Raw genomic sequence first — 16,882 nt, 5'->3', positions numbered from 1 at the left:
TGTAGAGAACCTACTGTTGATTTTATAAAATTATTTTTATATATAATGGCTTGAATTAAAGTTTAAAATACAAAAGTCATGTGTCATACTTCAGTTGTGCTCTAAACAGAAACATTCATTTCAAACACGCCCCTGTCATATCAAAGAACCTACTGTTGATTTTATATATCTGGCCTTTCGTAGTAGTATAAAAATAAAGAGAATGCATCCTAAAGAATGATGTACTATCTGAAGAAAGCTAACATTGTTCCTAACCCTAACTCCTCTGCTTTTTCACAATTTTTCCACTTTTAAAATATACTAGCAGAATGACCCGACGTTGCCTGGGATTGAATGATGATCAACGAATGTTTAACACTCATATTTTTATTGTCATTGAAATCGGTGAAATCGCCCATTGTTCAATCAGATAGATTGATCGCTTGCTCTAGTTGGGGACCAACTGCAGCGTCGCACAGGAAGGAAGCTTACATGCCTCTTGCAGCGACTTAATTCATCATTGTAGTCTACATTGCACTGTAGAGAACCTACTGTTGATTTTATAAACAACAATAGGATTGTCCTGCTAGTTTTCCATAAAGAAACTATGTTGTTATTGATCTATTAAGAGACGGGGATTCTTATAAAAAAATTTACTTATATTCTTATAAAAACGTTTACCTTTAAACGTTTAATTTGGATTTAAAAAAAGATGAATGTGATTTTGTATGTATTCATAAAAACTCTCCTACTCTCTATTTCAGATTGTAATTCTCCTCACTCCACAACTCTTTTTTGCAACTCTCTCTTTGTCATACATGTCTGAATAATAAGAAAATCTGAATTTTTTTAACAAAAAGTTTAAAATAACTTTTTTAGATTAATTTTTTTAAAACTTCTTTCAGAATAGAAAATCTTTACAATTTAATAAGGAACATATTTCATATAGGTTTCATCAAAAATATTCAGTAGATAATGAAAAAAATAGAGATGAAAATTTCAAAAGGAGTGTATAACTGGTTACGCTCAATAGTAGTCCTCGCTAGCGAAAGACTTTGTTATTGTATTATTATTTAAAACATTTTGTGTCCTGCACTTTTGTGCGAGGACTAATAAAAAACGTTTACCTAGATAAGAAGAAAGAAACACATATGTGTCGGGACGCAGGATATGCTCTTCATATCGTTCTCCAAGTCTTCCCCATGTCACCTTGAAACCGCGTAGACTTCCAAAAACTTCCAGGGGTCTTTGCCAACTGACCTTCACCTGAGGCGGGTCTTCCTGGCTAAACTCAACTTCGAGATTCCGTGGAGGTGATGGTACTAAAAGAGTAAGGAATTGATACAAATGTTTTTTTTTGTTTTTTTTTATATAACGAAAAGAGAAAAAAAGAAAAAGAAAAGAAAAAGAAAAAAGAAAGAAAAGCGCAAAGGATGATAGGTATTCATTTTTCATTAAAAAAATACAAAAAAATAAGAAAATTTGAACTGCAAGAAAAAGCAGTAATTAGTTTTAAACAAAAACAAATAAAAAACAAGCAGAGGCTGTGTTAAAAATAGTTACCGTTAGAAAATAGGTTCAAATAATCAGAAAATATTTACACTCTTAAAAGCAATATTAAAAAAAAGTATAAAGTATATATATTTGGTGAAAGAAACTAACGAAGATATATATATATATATATATATATATATATATATGACTGGGCACATCAGCGAAAGTTGGAAAGATATAAAGATCTGTGATAAGAATGTATCAGAAATGGCTGGAAAGCCATCCTATTTCCAATCGATGTCGGATGCTGAGGTTTTATTGCAAACTCAACCTCCACGTTCTTTAATACAAGGCTCTATCGTGGATATGGCAATCCTACAGATTGACAACACTCCAACAAAGTCTGGTGGTATCGTGAGATACTGCTGGGGTGCTCTGGGCTAGTGGTAATAATGCTTCGGCCCCAAAACAATGCCTGAACCCAGAGTCATCATTGTATAAACATTTTTATTGATATTTATATATATATATATATATATATATATATATATATATATATATATATATATATATATATTGATTGATTGATTGATTGTTGGAGAGCTATTGGCTACACATTAGCAAACGTGTTTCAATGACCCCCTAGCAGGGAAAATCACCTCATCAGGCCAAAAACCATCACCTCATCAGGCCAAAATCCATCCACATATATTGCTCTGTTTCATGCATTGAGCACTCTTTGGAATGACATATTGTGTTGTTGTTATGAGTTACTGAAAAATTCTACCAACAGTATAATATATATATATATATATATATATATATATATATATATATATATATAGAGAGAGAGAGAGAGAGAGCGAATAACTGACAAAAAACTATATTCCAAAGTTCATGATATTGACCATCTTATAATTTATTCCTTTAATTCAGTTGACTTTTACAGTTTTTGACAGTATCTGTTTCATGGCGCAAAATCAATCACTTCATTATTATATCAATCAGTGAATCTATTATGCCCTTAACTTATAAGAAGAAATAGCAACAATCAATCCGTCCAAAGGAAAGGAAGTGTGATTTAACATGATTAAAATCCAAAAATTGGAAGAGAAGCTGCAAATACCTTTATTATGTTTCCATTATGCCATTTTGAAGTTTTTTAAAAATGCATAATCATTTTATTAAGGTCAAAAACTCACTAAAGGTTAATGCAATGGATAAATGGACAGTTAAATGATAATGAAGACGATGAGAGAATTGAAAAGCTCCACATACGATCCGCTCAAAATGATAGAAATCCTTTCACCTTTGTAAGCAACATCTCGATGGAATGTAAACAATGTAATGTGAGTTACAAAGCTTGCATCCATTTTGATCAAATTTACAATATTGAAAGGCCTTCAAACTTCTAGCAAATGTTACAAATTTTAAACAAATAAAAATGGGCTGTTGTTTTGCTTTGTAGCATATGAACCTTTTTCAGATCATTTAATGCCGAATAAAGTTGGATTCTTGGGGGGGGGGGAGATACCATTATTTTAAAACGTTATTCTTTAAAAAAAACAAAACAAACCGTTATTCTTTAAAAAAAACATGATTCTTTAAAAAAAAAACTTCTCCAAACATCTAGCAAATGGGAGTAACTTGAAGCAAATAAAAATGATTGTTTTGCTTTTTGGCATATTGAACTTTTTCAGATCATTTAATGCCGAATACAATTAAATTCTTTGATGTTAAGATAACTTGGCCTTTTGGTCAAGATCAAAGTGTAGTATCTGTTCCCGCAGATACTGCAAGCTATGACTAGCTATGACTAGCAAAGACCAGATGTGGGGGCAACCCCACATGTCTGACCTTTAACCAGCTCCCATTTCCCACCTCTCGGGAGCTGGTCCCCTTTTCCCCTTCCCCCTCCCTTCACTCCTCACATTAAAAATCGGCCTTGTGCCTAATTTGCTCGGTGGGGGAGCAAATAAATACCATCTGTTCCCGCAGATACTGCAAGCAAAGACCAGATGTGGGGGCAACCCCACATACCTGACCTTTAACCAGCTCCCATTTCCCATCTCTCGGGAGCTGGTCCCCTTTTTCCCTTCCCCCTCCCTTCACTCCTCACATTAAAAATTGGCCTTGTGCCTAATTTGCTCGGTGGGGGAGCAAATAAATACCATCTGTTCTTCGGATGCTGCACTTCCATTTCTTCTCCTCTTTTGGTGGAGGATCAGTCCTTCACAACTGAGACAATTTTTTTTAATTTTTGTACCTTTTCTCCACGTTAAAAAACGACCCTGGTGTCTAACTCTGTTGCGTGGGGATGCATAGTAAATAGGTACAATTAAATTCTTTGAAAACAAGAAGTAAACTTTATTCTTTGTAAAGATTATTCTTTAAAAATGTTATTCTTTGAAAAAAGAACATTCTAAAAAAAAAACATTATGCTTAAAAAAATTCTAAAATTTATTATTCTAAAAACATTATTCTAAAAAAAACATTGTATAAAAACATTATTCTAAAAAAACATTATTCTAAACAAAAATAATTATTCTTTCAAATAATTATTTTAAAAAAATTATCATTTCAAATCATTTTTTTTTAATTATCATTTCAAAACATTATTTTTTGAAAAATAAAAACATTATTTAAACCTTTTTATGGCATATCAACCTTTCCAGTTCATTTAATGTCAAATCAAGTTGAATTTATATTATATTCTATACACAAGTGATTGTTTTAATTTTATTTCTTTTTAATTATTTTTTCTGTCAATTCTAATTCGATACAAAATTAAAATCAAATACAAAAACATATTTTTTATTTTCAGAGTCAAGAAAAAAATGTAATCCACAGAAAATGTTGATTAATCTTGAAAAATGGAGAGGCTTTTGTTTTTAATCAATTTAGAGAATGAACAAGAAAAAAAAACAAGAGAGAATTGAAAAGAAAAGAGAAATGAGTAAAAGGAAGGAAAGAAAGAAAGAAAGAGGGAGAAAAGAAGAGAGGAAAAAAAAGGAAGAACGAGAGATAGGGAGAGGAAGGGAGAGAGAGGGTGGCGAAGGTAAAAATATAAACAAAACATAAAAAAAAGAAAGAAATACACACAAACATTTTTTTTTTCATTTTCAGAGTCAGGAAAAATGTAATCCAAAGAAAATGTTAATTAATCTTTTAAAATGGAGAGGTTTACAATCAAGGCTCTTGTGTTTAATCAATTCAAATAATGAAAAAAAAAAAAAACAGAAGAGAAATGAGTAGAAGTAAAGAAAGAAAGAAAATAGAAAGAAAGAAAAAAGAAAATAGAAAGAAAAAAAGAAAATAGAAAGAAAGAAAAAAGAAATAAAATGGAAAGGAAGAAAAAAGAAAGAAAATAGAAAGGAAGAAAAAAGAAAGAGAGAAAGAAAAAAAAGAGTTGAAAAAACAAACAAAACATAAAAAGAAAGGAAAAAACGTATGTGAAGAAAGAGGAAGAGAAAATAAATGAAAGAAAAGAAATTAATAAAAAGAAAATGACTAAATAAAAAAAAAACTACAGGAAATCTGTTCTATTTTTCATACATTTTGATAAGGAACATTATAATAGTGCTTGTGTATTAGTTAAAATTTATTAAACACTTTTAAAATTTATTAAACACTATTTTGTTAGATGAAAGAAAACATGTTTTAGTAACCAATCACTACGGATGCAATAAATGCATACTTGATCTGCCATTATCTTTAACAATAGTCTTCAATGTTTCTTGAAAGAAATACCATGATATCAAAAACAATGAATTTGCATTATTCTGACTACTATTCTCATATTGGTTATTTATATCACAACGTTCGGTCAATCTAATCTCTGAACATCTTCAAGTATATCTTGTCAAACTCGGGGAATGTTTCTGCCAAACTCGGGAATCTGCACAGAATTTCGAACGGAACCCTTTATTTATTTCATGAGGGTAGCATGCTCTCGTTCTGTCAACCATGACTGGATAGATGTCCTAAGTAATTGCATTGCAAGGTCGGAGTTTACATCAACTGAAATGTTGCGAATATATTACTTGAAAAGAGTAGAGCAAAGACTTCAAATAATACAAATCACTTTTCCTCGTTTCCAAAATTCAGAAGCTAATCTCTGACCTTCTCCAAATGTGGGAATGCCTCTGTTGAATAGTTTGCCTCTGCACATTCCCTTAATCAACAGCGTTGGTTTTATGATCATGCCATAATCAGATGGACGCGTGGCCACAAACTATAGGTACGAATCCCCTTAGCTGTGGGATTCAGGATACCTTATGCACTCAGCATCTCAGGGGCTTCAGTTCTAAGTGACAGTCTTCTGAAGGTTGAAGGTTTAATCCTTAATATATGCGATTATAGCTAAGAATAACTTAATAATTAATTAGCACAGTTTCGAGTCCTGGCAGACAGAACGAGAACAATCTACCTTGGAGGATAAAAATAAAGGTGTTGGGTTTGAAATTCCATATAAATCCCAAATTCAACTAAACATTCCCAAGTTCTGAAAGACGCATCTGAATCTGATCGGAGATTATATGGATCCGAAACATTGTGGAAATAACAACTAAGATGAAAATAACAGTTCGAATGATCCGAATATTAACAATTATCCTTATTTCAAAAAATTTCTGAAACGGAAATGATTTTTTTTTTTCATTAACTAATTTTGATCTGAAATATATAAAAAAAAAAATGTTGTTTAAAAATCTATTTAAAAAAACACAAAATAAAAAATAAAATAAAGAAGCAATAAATAAATTTTTAAAAAGTTTAAGCTTTCCTAGCAAATATATATATATATATATATATATATATATATATATATATATATATATATATATATATTGCATGTATTTAGGCAGCATTCTTTCATTCAAACCAACGTTGTTTAAAACTAAAAGAATTACTTTTTGAATTATGCCATATAAGAATTTCTTTTTCAATATTTTTTGCGTTAATTTCAGATAATTAAGAATACTGTTCATTATTACACTTCAAAACATTTCTTACACAGAAACATTCATTTCGAATGCGCCCCTGTCGTATCAAAGAACCTAATGTTGATTTTATAAAAACATTCTTACATAACGGCTTGAATTAAAGTTTAAAATACAAAAGTCAAGTATCATGATTCAATTGTATTCTAAACAGAAACATGCATTTCTAACGCGTCCTTATCTTATCTATCTTATAAGAACCTACTGTTGATTTTAAATGCCACGCCCTTCTGCTTGTGTGGTGAGAAAACTTCTCAAATGCTCTTGCGATCTTAGGCTTTATAAGGTGTTAACTTTGTTCAAAATCGGACTGTTCTTCCTTTAATCAGATTTTTTGATTATTGATTAACGATTTTCGATACTTATCAGGGGCATTCCCATACAAAACCTATTTAAGAACACTCCTAGAGACGTAAAGTATAGGAAACAAACCCACACACACAAACTGCCTTTTATATAATGGTAAAGATAAAGATTAGAATATAATCATAAAGTTATGCCATCGATTTTGCAAACACTCTATATGTATATATTCAAGCACGTCTGATTGAACACAACAGAGCTCTTCTCTTTTCGATTTTGGACGTCATAATATACAACATGCCAGCCGAAATAAAAAAAAAAAACGCTCGGCGAATTGAAAAGATATCCAACAAAATCGGAAAAAGATCTCTGTCGTATTCAATCAGACGTGCTTGAATAATGACTTGCTGCCAAAATATACAAATATATATATGAGAATCAAAAGTGGTAGTACTACTTATAGAACATTCATTTTTTTGATTTTGACAAAAAAAAAAATATTAGAAAAATTTAAAAAAGGTATAATCAAGCAGAGTAATTCTTTAAGTTTAACAATGTTAGCTTAAATGAAATAATACTGCCTAAATATATACAATATACACATGATGATTGCAACGTCTTGTCAGACGAGTGCCACTCCCTCAGACACTTAAAGTCCACGAGCCCAAAAATGACTTCCATTGCCACAGGACTATTTTAATAGACAAATGTCTGAGGAAGTATCTGTACAAAGATGATGTTACAGAGTCTTAGCTTTGTACGACAGTTAAGTCTTTCTCTTGGTTCAAAATGTTGAGATCCAGCAACAAGCAAGAGCAAGATAGCTAACAACAAGTTAAACTGCAGACCAGCTTAATGCGGGTACTGGTCTCCCGCTTTATGGTTTTTTAAATCAGAGATTTGCTTCTCCTAGAAAGGTCGCCTTCACCACGGCTTATGGGAGCCCTCTCCACCCCAACACACACATACATACACACAAACACACACTCGTAGTTGGCCGTTGACTCCGAAAAGGGGTTCATTCGCCTTTTGCAAGGTCTTGTTTTTAATCCTTCAGGGAGACTAGCCACTCTCCTCACCAAACAAGTCTAGTGGGGGAACCAGTTTAGTCGCTGGTGACCCGACCATGAGGCAGGTAGTACTGGGTTACATATATTACCAGTATATATATATATATATATATATATATATATATATAGAGAGAGAGAGAGAGAGAGTGCTTTTTAGAGATAGGTATCCAGGAAAATTTCAGTATACACATCATCAATCCAAAATTTCATTGAAAACTTCAGAGACTGGAGAATGTTAATGAATTTTATTTTACATTAGTTATTTAATGACAGAAACTGTTGATTTTATGTTGTAATTAATGTTTCTGTAATTCGACACAATACGAATTGAATTTCCTTTATTTTGTCCTTTGGTCCTTACATTTCATATGTAGTGTTTCTGGCAAAGGAGGAAGAATTGCTGTTTTCTGGGCAGACATCTATCCACCTAACACTTCTCGTTTGCTAGCTTTTGACTTTTATTAATTTTTTTTAAATCTCTTTACATCAAGTGACTTCATGCCTTGTCTGAATCGATTTCTATGAAAAAATGACCGAAACCCTAATCAAAGTTATAGGTTTAGTTTGGCAAAAGTCAGTTTGTTTCAGTTAGCATTATACGGAAGCTTCCTCTGTTCATAGTCAGAACTGCTTACGAGATGACTACAAACCTCTGGATACCTATTCCTAAAAAGCACACACACACAGCTTATCTTAGCATTGTTTCCAGTGGTTCTGAACCTCCATTTGCCACTGGTATTTAACAATGTTGACTCAGGAGAGATGTGGTTGGAGATTGTGCAACTCTTGCCACAAAAATTTCATGCGCAGACATCCTTACAGTTGGTATCCATAGTTTATCAAGACTGAAGGAAGTCATTATATATACTTTCAATTTGTCTTTACATAAGCAGTAATGTGTTGCTACACAGTCATGAGCAGGTTTCGGTTTTCTAGTATTTAGTAACTATAGACCTCTTCAGGCAACAATGCTTATTTTCAAATCTATATAAATTCTATATATTTTAGAGGGAAAGGTAGTTTGCTTCAAGCATTTCTGGTAAATAAATGATGAAGAGTATATGAAGGCTATAACAATGCAGGGAAGCGGGTGTTAAAATGATTTTATGTATAGACGAACATTAACAAACGAAAGAGGTTCTTGTAGAGCTTGTTTTTTATATCTTCATATATCTATTTATTTTCCAATATCATTTATAGATGCAAAGCAGTATTTCAACCAGTAAGTCTATTTTACTGCTTTGTATCTATGATTGATCTGGAGAATGAATGGATATATGAAAATATAAAAAAAAAATTATAAGACACACTTTCATTTGTCCATACATCACATCATTTTAACACCTGGTTCCCTGCATTGCGATAGCCTTCTTATACTCTTCCTCTTTCTCTCTCTCTCTATATATATACAGACCCTTTAAGAAACTCGTTTCTTATCGTTGAGCACTTTCAGTTGAATTAAGTCGGTCAATTTAGCTCTTATGCATAGATCATCGTATAACGATAAAATCACTGTCTGACTGACGTAAAGAACATTTAAAATTAAAATGTTTAAATTCAACATTATTTCACACGGTTAATGGTAGCCGAATAGATACGGTCTTTGCTAATCGAACCGGAGATGGCTTGTGTTGCCTAGTTCGAATCTGTTGACTGGTGTTAATCGTGACACCCTGCACTGAAGATTCCCGAAAGGATGAAACACTAGTGTCTGTAGGTATTTAATTATTACAGTAAAAAAAAATTATATATATATATATATATATTGTTTTTTTTTTTTTTTAGATATGTATGGCTAGGTTTCCCTCCTCTTATCTATTTTCTGGTGCCAAAGGTACTTAAACTTTTATGCATTTTTATGCTAGTTAATATGTCGCAGAATTAGATCTTGTAATCTTGTTAAATTTACTTATATATATTGTTAATATTTTATAGTTTTTTATAGATATTAGTATAAATAGTAATCGTATTATTCTATTATTATTTTATTATTTGAAACAGCTACATGATAAGCAGCTGATGATCCCCGTTTTCTATTTAAAAATTTTAGTTAAAGTTTTCTTTGTTTCATCCTTCTGAAGTTAAATTCTCCTCTATAATTGAAGACTTCTGAGAAATCGGCCGATTCAAGTGCTAAGTTTATTTCTATTTAACAGTTTTAGTTAAGTCATTTTTTTTTCATTCTTATATAATTGAATTCTCTTTTGTAATTATAAACTTTTTAGAAGTCGGATTATGTAGGTGCTGAGTCTGCGATCGGTTTACTTTAGTTTCTTTTTTTTTTTCGGGAATTTAAACTGCATTCTTTATTTTTATTTTTACATTTTTTTTTTTACTCAAAGCTTCTTTAGACTATATATATATATATATATATATATATATATATATATACACACACACACAGAGGCCTATATATATATATACACACACACACACACACACAGACCAATTCATATACTTGTAAAAAGAAGCAGTAGCTTTTTATGCTTAGGAGAAAAAAAATGAAAGAAAATGGAAAGACAGAATTAAAAAAGTGTTCTTTATATTTAACCATGTTTGCTTAAATGAAAGAATGCTGCCTATGTACACACAATATCTATTTATGCACACACGCACATGTATACATATGTGGGTATTTTTTTAGAAACGGGTATCGAGGAAAATTTCAGTACTTACATAGTCCTTTCCAAATTTCACAAAAAACTTCCGAGAGTGGCAAACTTCAAACTGAAGGTATTATTAATTTGTCTTCTTATATATATATATATATATATATATATATATACAAATTAGTCATTCACCAAAAGAAACCTTTGATTCTATCTTGTATTTACTGTTGGTTCGGTACTTTTACACAATATGAAACAAACGGTTTGATTTCTTTTTTTTTTGAAATGCTAGTCTAATTTTTTAGATTTTGTTTAACGGAAGTTGGTTTAGGTTGGTTCTTCTGTGGAAGCATCAGAACTTGAGTTAACTTACTCCATTTGTAGTCGGAACTGTTTAGGGCTATGACAACAGCATATTCTTTTCATTATTTTGACTCTCGAGTATATATCCGATACAGTTAATCAACCAAGAACTACATCACTCTATATAAAAGCATATAAGATATCAACGGATACACACTCGAGAGTCAAAACAATGAAAAGAATATTCTGTTGCCCTAGCCTTAATCATAACTACAAAAAAATTATATATATATATATATATATATATATATATAACTACTTAATTTACTCACATCAAATTAATATACAAAAGTATAGATTTATGCATAAACTTTAAGTATTTACTTCAAAAGTTCTCAATACGTAGGTAGAGCTAGTTAGTAAGTTATAAAATGCATATGGCGATTAAGCTACACTGAATATTCCGCGTTTCATCCACTCTAGGATTCTTCAGGCTTATGCGCATAAGCCTGAAGAATCCTAGAGTGGATGAAACGCGGAATATTCAGTGTAGCTTAATCGCCATATATATTTTATAAATTACTATATATATACATATATATATATATATATATATATATATATATATATATATATATATATATATATAGTATCAGTCTTCCTGGCGTTACCCGATCATAAAATATGCTTCAATGTGGTATTTTGATTTATGCAGATTTCGTATTATAGAGTAAATATTAAATTGATTACCATATTGTGCACAATATATAATAGTTATTTCAAAAGTTAGGTTGAAACAGCAATTCTTAAGCAACTGGGCATGATTTAATGTCATGATGACTAGAGTTTGCTCCGCTCGTAGTTGGAATTGCTTACATCATAACTACAAATCTCTGGATACGTGTTCCTAAAAAAGCACCTATATATATATATATATATATATATATATATATATATATATATATATATATATTACAGGCCCCACATATATTTGTAAAAAGAAGCAGCAGCAGCTTTTCATGCTCTTAAAACAAAAACAAAAAAAATGAAAGAAGACTGGAAAGAGAGAATTGCAAAGTGTTTCAATATCATGTATAAAGTGAACGATATTTTTGTTGAAGAGAAAAATCCAAAAGAATTTACCAGCGCCTTTTGTTTCCACTATCTTCGGCTTGCTTGGTTTGCCATCACCTTTCCGAGTATATGCAGCCACAGTGAACTGGTATTTGGTATCGGCTTTCAAGTTGGTTATGACATGCTCTGTTTTTTCGCCATCCATTGTGTCATCCATACGTACATTTTTAGTTAGCTGATCGGTGGCATCGAACTCGGTATAGCGAATCTGATATCCACGTATTATTCCGTTTTTCTCTCTCGATGCTGGATGGCGCCACTCAATAAAAACTGCAGTCGAATTGATAGCTTCAACACGAACTCTTCTTGGCTCTCCAGGAACTAGAGGACAATGATGAGGAATATTAATGAATAACGCCGCTAATCTGTCAGCATCACCCAATTTAGGGAGAATTTGATAAACAAATAAGATGTTGATTATTTTTTGCAGAATCAATTTCTCAAAATTTTACATGTTTTTTTAGGTTTTTTTTTTTCCAGTTTCCTTATAAAAAAATATCTGGCTAAAATAATATAGTCTCAGAGTCTTAAACTTGAAGACTAGATTAGCAAAATCGTAAACAAACAAAATAAAATGCATATATAAATATTTACTTAAATTTAAATGTACAAATTTAAACGGACATTCACAGTCTAAAATGTAATACATGCGGATTTATGTTTTAGATAAAGGTTTCATAATTACATGCTTAAGTAATTGCATTATTTTGTATCAGCATTGCATCAACCAATTGGCTACAAATTAAGGAGTACATTCTTATGATATATGATTTACGTATTACATTTAATGCAAAGCATGGCAATTTATCGTCTTTTATAACCATCACATCATGCTAATTATGAAATAAAATTTCACTCAAACTTTTAAATAGTAAAATAATGTACTGATCTAGAACCTGACCCGAGATCACGTCAACATCTTTTCAGCAGCTTATGGAAAGTTGCCAGAAAATCAGCCGACATAATTATCCAATCAACCGTAAGCAGATGAGAATGTTTTTTTTTTTTTTTTTTATTAACAAAGGAGTCACCACTTATCAAGATTTTTGTTTTAAAATACCCCCCCCCCCAAATATTATCTATTTGAACCCCCCACCAAAAAAAAAAAGAAAACAGATTTTTTATTTGAAACTTCTCTAGTGCTTTTCTTGACAAAAAAAAAATTGTTTTTGATTATAGTTGTTTGCATGAACAAAAAAAAATTGTTTTTGATTATAACAAAAACAAAGAAAACAAAAAAAAACTTATTTTATTGAAACTTTTCTTGCAAAAAAGAATTCTTAGATATTTTCTATGAAAAAAAAAAACATTTTATTGTTTCGTTGTTCATTAAAATAATTATTTCTTTGAAATATTGGTTGCAAAATAAATTATTATACTTTTCATGAAAAAATATTGGTTGCAAAATAAAAATAAATTATTATACTTTTCATGAAAAAATATTGGTTGCAAAATAAAAATAAATTATTATACTTTTCATGAAAAAATATTGGTTGCAAAATAAAAATAAATTATTATACTTTTCATGAAAAAATATTGGTTGCAAAATAAAAATAAATTATACTTTTCATGAAAAAAGTATTCCTTTCATGTAATAACATAATTCTTTTCGTCTTGTGTTCTGTTTGCATTGTTTATCATCTGACAGTGTTCACATCAGCTTTTCTCCAGCAGCTCACTGTAAACTGCTGGAAGATGCTGCTGTGACCTTGGGCCAGATTCTAGATCAGTACCCAAAACAAGTAGTCTGTATATTTATATATTTCAATATAATCATAATAATTCTGTAATACAGTTAGCACAAATGTATGAATATATTTTGCTTTCAAATTAAACATTTTTTAACAAAAAAGAAGAAAATAAAAGGTTTCATTCATTTTGCAATAAAAAGAAACGGCATAACCAAAAGACAGAAAAGAAAAGGCATGCGGAATGGCAACAAAGTGAAACAGTCAAGAAAGATGTTAGAACAGGTGTCAATCTCTAGATGGTAGTAGTACTGCAGATAAAATTAAGCTCAACGGTTAACATATTATGTTAAGCAGAGCTTTATTAAGTTTATACAGAAAATGAGTTGAAAGCTCAATAGTGCCTATATCACTAGAGCTCTGAATATAGTAATAAGATAATAAAGTTTTGATTTTCCTGTTGAAAACATTTTGTTCAATTTTACATACGATTGTTTCTACCCATTTTAAAACACACATCTTTTCCTGATAAGAATGAATCCAGGCCGTATTTCAAAGGTTCCATCAGTAGATCCCTACGTAAGATTTTTCAATGGAAAGCAGTTTGAAATTGTTTTTTTGGTTTTGGATTATGAAAAATGTTTTTCTTTTAGAAAAATGGGTACTTATACAGAATAAGGCTACTGGCGGATATTATCTTGGCAGTTTACATAAAACACTGGAAGGTGCCAAATGAAAGTCTCATGATTTTTTTTTCTTTTTGTATGCAAACGCTGGCCAATATTTCAGTGAAAAAATATTTTTATTATTACAATAATTCAATGAATAATTAATTGAAAAGAAATGAAAATTTACAAAGAAAATATAATGAATAAATATTTTGCATGAAATTTTCAGAAAATTATAATTCAAACAAACAAAAAAAATTGATTATAAGGTAAGTTTTATGAATAAATGGCAAACAAAAATTTTTTTGATTTGTTTTACATTAATTTTTTTTCTGTTATATGGAGTTTTTTTTTGTTCAAGTCAATATAAATGCTTTGTCTTTTTTTTTTTATAATAAATGAATAATAGCAAATAAATGTTTCTTAAATGAGGTTGGCCAATGCGATTTCATTGGCTCAGCATCTTGGCATTTTATGTAAACTACCAGCAAAATTCTGAGGATAACACCTATTTCTGAAAAATTATAAAAATGTTTACCTAAATAATCAGAGCGACATTTGAAATGAGATATCCTTTGAATTCATTGATATTCAGAAAAAAAGAGTTTTAAAATGACAGAAATGATCACATGGATTTAAATAAAAATTTTGAACAAGAAACTTGAAACTTCATTAACTCGTTATTATATAAAATAAATAGCAATAATATACATAAAATATTAAAAAATATTACAGTTATAATTTGATAAAAAAATTGTTTTTAATATTTTCAATATTTTAATAACATTGTAAAAAACACTTTACATTCTCAAATTTAAATTTCATTTTTTGTCTCTATTAGATGTCTAAAACTTTGAATATGAAATGTGTATATTTTAAATAAAAGTTAAGCAACGATGGGCCTGGCCAGTACCAGATGGGTGACCATTTGGAATTGGAACTTCCAGGTGCTGTATGTGCTCTCCGCTTATTTCAGCATTGCTTCCAGTCGTTCTCGACGTCTCCTTGCCACTCAAGCAGTGCTGATTCAGGAGAGGTGTGGTTCTGGATTGCACAACCCTTGCCACACAATTACATGCGCAGCATCCCCTACAGGGGGTATCCTTTGTCTTTCTTTCGAGACTAAATGGAGGCATCAATATATATATAGTTTCTATTGTTTTTAGTTCATAGATTTTAATCCAATGAAACTACAGCTTTATTCGATAGTGCTCGATACCAAATGAAGCTAGATTTTTTTTATTGATACAAACATTTTTGGCTACATATGTGCACACATGTTTCAGCTGATATATATATATATATATATATATATATATATATATATATGCATACATATTAATATTTATTGTTTGGAAATATAATCATGGTCTCATTTTTATTCTTTTCTTCTCTACAGCATATGTTCTATTCATTTGTTGAGTAAATTGTTATTTTGTTTTTAATTTTAAATGACAAATACGGAAAACAGAAACTGAGACCATTATTGCCAGTTTCAATTTATTTCTTGCAATATGTATTTTTTTACTTAAGCTCTTTTTAATCTATTGTTAATATATAAGATGAACAAAAAAATTCAGACGTGAAATTAATTAATTTAAAAACATTTAAAAACAAAATAAAGTCAAATATTAAAAATTCTGAAGATTAATAATATAAATGCAATACTTACAAACCTTCCACTAAAAATATATATATATTTACAGATCTTGTCGTAAATGAATTTATAGAATTGTTATAAATGAATTTATAGGTTTTAATAAAAGTTTGTGACAATCCAAGGTTAGTAGAAGGAAGAAGAGAGAAATATGAGTGTTTAATCAGAGAGCAAAGGAAAGATGATTAAATATGTAGATGTAAGTAGAAAAGTTATTCATCCAAATAAAAATTGTATTATGGCCAATAAACCCCCAAATTCTTATAAATAAAAAAAAAAACAGAATTAAGAGGGTGAAGTAGTTTGCTTGAAACATTCTGTATAACATATAAAGGCTTTATGGACAAATTTATCTTTAGTTGACCTTTAACAACTAAATATTTTCGTTTACTAGCCAAATAGAAAAGTTACTAGCCAAACCCACATGATTTTTAGAATATGACATCTTCATTCTGTGACGAGTATGTACATCATAAAGATTGTTCTGTATTTTTTTAATAAGTGTTATTCTTAATATACAACAAATTTTATGTTGATACTTGAAGGTATAAACATTCTAATTTCTTCAGATGTTTGTTTTTGTAAACAGCCTTCGTTAAAAAAAAGAGTATATTATTACTATTAAACTTTTATTGTTTAAATAATTTAACTTTGTTCGTTTTATTAATAAAAAAAAAAAAGTTGAAAAGATATTTTTTACTCAGTAGTGAGCTTTGGAATATTGTCAGTGAAAGAAATACAATCGCCAAAAGATAAGCGTTTTATTATTTCTAGTCGCCACTTTAAAAAAAATCACTCCCAAATACGACTGCTTCACTCAAAATGTAGAGACCTGATATATACAGAGAGATGATTTATAGAAGGTTAATAATAATACGAAAGTATACTGGATTGTAAGAAAAACTGAATTTCAAGGCAAATATTTTTTTTTTTTTAATTATTATTTTAAATTCGACTGGTATCAAATCTCATATTTC

The 16,882-nt window shown here is 30.0% G+C and overlaps 1 protein-coding gene across 50 annotated transcripts in view; it reads right to left on the bottom strand.

Moving 5' to 3' along the window:
• Positions 1-16,882, bottom strand: part of LOC145296067 (tyrosine-protein phosphatase Lar-like) — a 1,305,806-nt gene that overhangs the window by 58,559 nt on the left and 1,230,365 nt on the right. For all 50 annotated transcript variants that reach the window (XM_080142138.1, XM_080142152.1, XM_080142158.1 and 47 more), the window contains 2 exons: positions 11,902-12,213; positions 1,107-1,301 (listed from right to left, as the gene is read on the bottom strand). In XM_080142138.1, coding sequence (XP_079998264.1) covers positions 1,107-1,301; positions 11,902-12,213 — 507 coding nt within the window. The remainder of the gene's footprint in view (positions 1-1,106; positions 1,302-11,901; positions 12,214-16,882) is intronic.

The sequence above is a fragment of the Euprymna scolopes genome, chromosome 16 (assembly GCF_053919585.1).
Source record: "Euprymna scolopes isolate OS-2025 chromosome 16, ASM5391958v1, whole genome shotgun sequence".
Classification (NCBI taxonomy): domain Eukaryota; kingdom Metazoa; phylum Mollusca; class Cephalopoda; order Sepiida; family Sepiolidae; genus Euprymna; species Euprymna scolopes.
The sequence above is the reverse complement of the archived record's forward strand: the minus strand, read 5'-3'. Positions and strand labels throughout refer to the sequence as shown.